We start from the raw sequence: 4,164 nt of genomic DNA, 5'->3' as shown, positions 1-4,164 counted from the left end.
TTTTTCACTGCTATTTAATGGATAGGTACCTTGTTTGTGGTGCAGCAGCCGTTGTGAAACTGACAGTGTGAATATAAATTCTCAAACTAGTGTTAGGACTGTTTTTGAGGTGCAGCTGTACAAAATTTATTATCTGATTTGAAAACTTGGTCTTTGACGACTATGAAAATTGTCGCTGGTTCTACTAAACTAGTGATTGACACTCTTTGACGACTGCACTACAGAAAACTTGGTCTGTTATGCTATCTTCAAATTTTCTTGCATGCTATATAGTGCGAAGATCACTAATTTTTTTTTTCATGGCAATAATTTTGGAATGGTTTTTTGAATATGAATTCACTGTTTATTTTCTCATAACCTACAATATGTCAGTTTCAGCCAAAATGCTTATTAATACATTCCAATGATGACATTGACAAACCTTGGATAACATACTGATTCTCTAGGACAATCTCTTTCATACTTGTTTATAATGCACCCTCAAGTTGCTGCCTGGCAAATAGATTTTGTGACTCAACTGCATCCCAATATCCATCACTTATTTTTTGCTGACTGCAATGGCTGATATGATGGAGCTTGCGGTTGGGATATATGTGGCATATGTTAGAGTTTATAAATATGAACCTCTCATTATCCCTTGGGTTCATCTCTCTCTGTGCCATGAGCTGCTTTCTTGCCATATCTCAGCTCCAACTGAAGCCATTTAGATCAAACTGTTTGCAATTTGGAGGACCATCATTCTCTTCATGGGCATTTAGATCCAGTTGAGTTGTTACACTTTGGAGGCCAAACCCATTTGACTCCTTTCCCCTTTCTTGTAGGGCTGCAGGTCTCTTGCTGTTTCGTTCAAGGAAAGCATCCTTGCTATCTTTTTCTTTTCGTCGTGCATCAGAAACAGTGCTGCTGTCTACTTTCTCTCTTTCAGCCTTGATGTTCATTGTTAAGGTTCTAGAGTCCCTCTGGACCGGGAAAAAAGTCACTTCTGAATCTTGTAAAACGGATGGAGAGAATGTCTTCTGCTCATTCAAATCTCCATGCCATGCAAGTTGAGCCTGTTCAAGCCCAGTATCTGCTCTGAATTGTTGCAGGCATGGGTGGGAATTGCCAAGATAGGTACCCATACTGACGTTATATTTTTCTTGTTCCTTTTGGGATCCTTCGCACGAGGTTAAATAACTATTGACCGAACAATCAGCAAATTGGGCTGCATGTGCTTGCAGGGTATGAAAGCCAGAAATTTCTTCCAAACCTGGAAATGTAGTGTTAAGACATTCATTTGAGACCTTGGAGACCAGTTCAGAGAGCTGCACTTTGGCAGCTTCCAGCCCTGCCGAACCCAAATTCTGCTTCCCAAGAGTCTCCTGGGCCTTTTCTAGCACTGACTGTAAATACTTCCCCTGTGCCTCTATCCGAAGCTGCAAGTGTCTTTGCACCTATGTGATCCAAAATAAATTTCAGTAAAGATATAGAGTCAGGAATAAGAGGAGAGCTAACAAAGAAGCTTGCACCAACAATTATCATATTTCTTTATTCAAATGGCAAAAAAGTATCAGTAGTGGTAGATGGCAGGGTTCCCTTATTGTTCCTGAACCCTGCAAATGGATTTTGAATTGACCATCCTAAACTTGTTTGATTGTAATGTGTTTTTAGTGATTTGGTAAGTAGGTTTTAAAGAGCACAAAATAGTTTACATGGAATATGGTGATATGAAAGTGAAACAAAAATTCTCTTTGTTGGTCTCTATTATCTTTAACCCTTTCTCTCTAAATTTCCTTGTGTATATACTTCTTCATAACAAAGCCAGCTCTATGTTACATCAGGAAAAATAGTTCATGTGAAACTTTGAATTCTCTAATTGTTTTTAAAAAAACAGGCATGCCTTTTTTTATGAAAATGAAGATCTGATTTTGCTCTGTTTGCAATAGATAATATTGGGTGTCTCTCTGAATAGTGAATTCCTTGTTAGCTAATTCTAGTTTGATGTTTCAGGAGATTATATGTTGATTTTTTTTTTAAAAAAAACTAGAATATATTATTCCAAAGAAGATATTATGGACTTTCTTGCCTTTTATCAATTTGTAGTAGAACTATGATATCTTGCCCTTACCTCAAGTTGTTCGTGCAGTCTTCTCTGAACTTCAATTTGCATCTGAAGTGCTTCACTTATCTGCATGGTTCTGAAATTAAGACAAACTATTATTTGAAGGCCTTAAACATTCATGGAAAACATTCTAGAGTATTTTCTCTGTCTCTTACTTGTTTGTCTGGGATGCAACGGTAGTATTGCTCATTAGTGATCCATTACCTTCAGCTGTCCTATCTGCTGCAAGCGGGCAACCTATAACTGTCATACAAGAAATGTGTAATCAACTTGTTTCTTCTTTGGAAATCCAAGGTAAATTCTAGGGGACAGATCTTCTACCATTCTTGGTAGTCCCAGTATTAGGTTGAGCTTGCAGACTTTTACTCAGCCTGTATTTCTGTAAATCCAAAAGATCTATTTAGTTCATGGAGTATGAACATCAAACAAGAATCAACAGATCCAGTACAAACGTCAAACAAAAAATAACTGTGTGAACAATTAACAAGAATCAAAAAGTCTACGAGTACCTGCAGATGGCTTTTTAGGTGATATAAAGTTAGTCCTGGAATCCCCATGAGCCTCATGACTGTTTTTGGAGTAGCCTCTGCAAGACATGATGATCGCAAATTAGCTAACAGGACAGGGTCTGTTTGCTTTTACTGTAAACTATGTTTACATTATTTCCTCTGTCTCTCGTTCTTCAAATACTCACTATCTGGTCCGCCGAGTTGATTGACTGCCTCTATAAAACGTTCATGGAGCTCAGGAGTCCATTTCAATCTAGGCTTCGCATCAGTTGATAGAACTAGTCCTGACTCCCCAGGAACACTTCCACCTTGCAAAAACAAATGCCTCTCTGGAGGAAAGCTTACCCTAGAAGCAAGGAGGTTGCTAGGACCTTGATGATGCTGATGATGATACATCTGCTTATGAAATGATATCAGGTTGAGATCATTAAGAAGAGAGACAGACCATCTCTGATCAAATAACAAACAAACTTGCTTTAGTTTTCATTTCTTACCTCTCTTGCCTTTTCCCTTTTAGGCCCTACAAGCCATTCGAGAACTGCAGATCTCAAACAAACTTATTTGTTTCGGCTGGCTATTTCTAGAAAGCTAACACATATGTACCTTGCATGCTGAGCGCCTGTGTTGTTCAGAAAATTAACTTCAACTTCTCCATCTCTTCATGATGGCAAGGGCTGCTCCAAGGCTCTCCTTATAAGGCGATTTTGGGAGAATTTGGAATCATTGGAACAAAACACTCAACCCGATCCAATCCTCACAGCAACTCGAAAAGAGATCTTGTCCTTCTTGCTTTAGGTATCTGTGGGCCCTCTTCAACTTTTGTTGTCAATTCTGCAGCCAACGCTTCCATTCTTATTCTGCACTAGCAACTTTTTTGGAGCAGCTTTCAATTATCACTTGTGTAGAAGAATAAATCCATAAAAATTAATTCTTTCTGTTACATTTGTCGCTTTTAGGAAAAGAAGGAACCCTATGCTCCTTGGGAGAATTTTCTGACCTAAAGGCCGGTCATCTAATGTCTTCAGACCTTGCAAAGCTCCCAGATTCCTAGCTGTATGTTAGAACTAAGTTCTGGGGTCCATGGCACGTGGAAACGTTTTTATATTTTGAAACTTGAAAGGACATGTTTGTTGTTGGTTTGTGATGCTTTTAGATCCTAATAGATAGCCTGAATGATACAACTTATTGCAATTGGTGCAGCTTTGGAGTTCAGGACAATGAGATGGAGTTGATTGAGGAATATAGGTATTAGTTGATGAAAGGAGAAGTTTTGAAAATTCTGTTTTGACTGGATGCATCCAGAAGCAGAATTGGATACATCTTTTTTGGCAAACACAAAACTATGCCCCAAATGATGCTTCCATTGGACTGCTTGAAAGCAAGGAATGGAATGAGCATGCAATTCCCTTTTGTCTCCTCTGTAAGTTTGGTACTTATTCAAATGTCAGGAAAGAAAAGGAGATAGGGAACTTAGAGGCTATCCATTGGAAAGCAGCCGACACTCCGATGCCAAATTTTGTCGTGGGTTTTAAGAAAAGAAAAAAAAGATATCAA

At 38.5% G+C, this 4,164-nt stretch overlaps 1 protein-coding gene across 2 annotated transcripts; it reads right to left on the bottom strand.

Moving 5' to 3' along the window:
- Positions 1 to 320: 320 nt before the first annotated feature.
- On the bottom strand, positions 321 to 3,630 carry MYR2 (Homeodomain-like superfamily protein). 2 transcript variants are annotated; one of them, XM_008795109.6, is made up of 7 exons: positions 3,105 to 3,630; positions 2,796 to 3,006; positions 2,611 to 2,687; positions 2,423 to 2,480; positions 2,257 to 2,344; positions 2,108 to 2,177; positions 321 to 1,433 (listed from the first exon to the last, which is right to left on the bottom strand). In XM_008795109.6, the coding sequence occupies exons 2-7, from the start codon at positions 3,004 to 3,006 to the stop codon at positions 684 to 686; spliced, it is 1,254 nt and encodes a 417-aa protein (XP_008793331.4). In that variant the 5' UTR covers positions 3,105 to 3,630; the 3' UTR covers positions 321 to 683. The 2 variants fall into 2 exon arrangements, with proteins under 2 accessions (XP_008793331.4, XP_026661444.4); XM_026805643.4 differs by having other exon boundaries at positions 2,956 to 3,006; positions 3,105 to 3,273.
- Between the last annotated feature and the right edge of the window lie 534 nt (positions 3,631 to 4,164).

Source organism: Phoenix dactylifera, chromosome 17 (genome assembly GCF_051530095.1).
Source record: "Phoenix dactylifera cultivar Ajwa chromosome 17, Ajwa_hap1_PhDact_Kaust_v1.1, whole genome shotgun sequence".
NCBI classification, from domain to species: domain Eukaryota; kingdom Viridiplantae; phylum Streptophyta; class Magnoliopsida; order Arecales; family Arecaceae; genus Phoenix; species Phoenix dactylifera.
The sequence above is the reverse complement of the archived record's forward strand: the minus strand, read 5'-3'. Positions and strand labels throughout refer to the sequence as shown.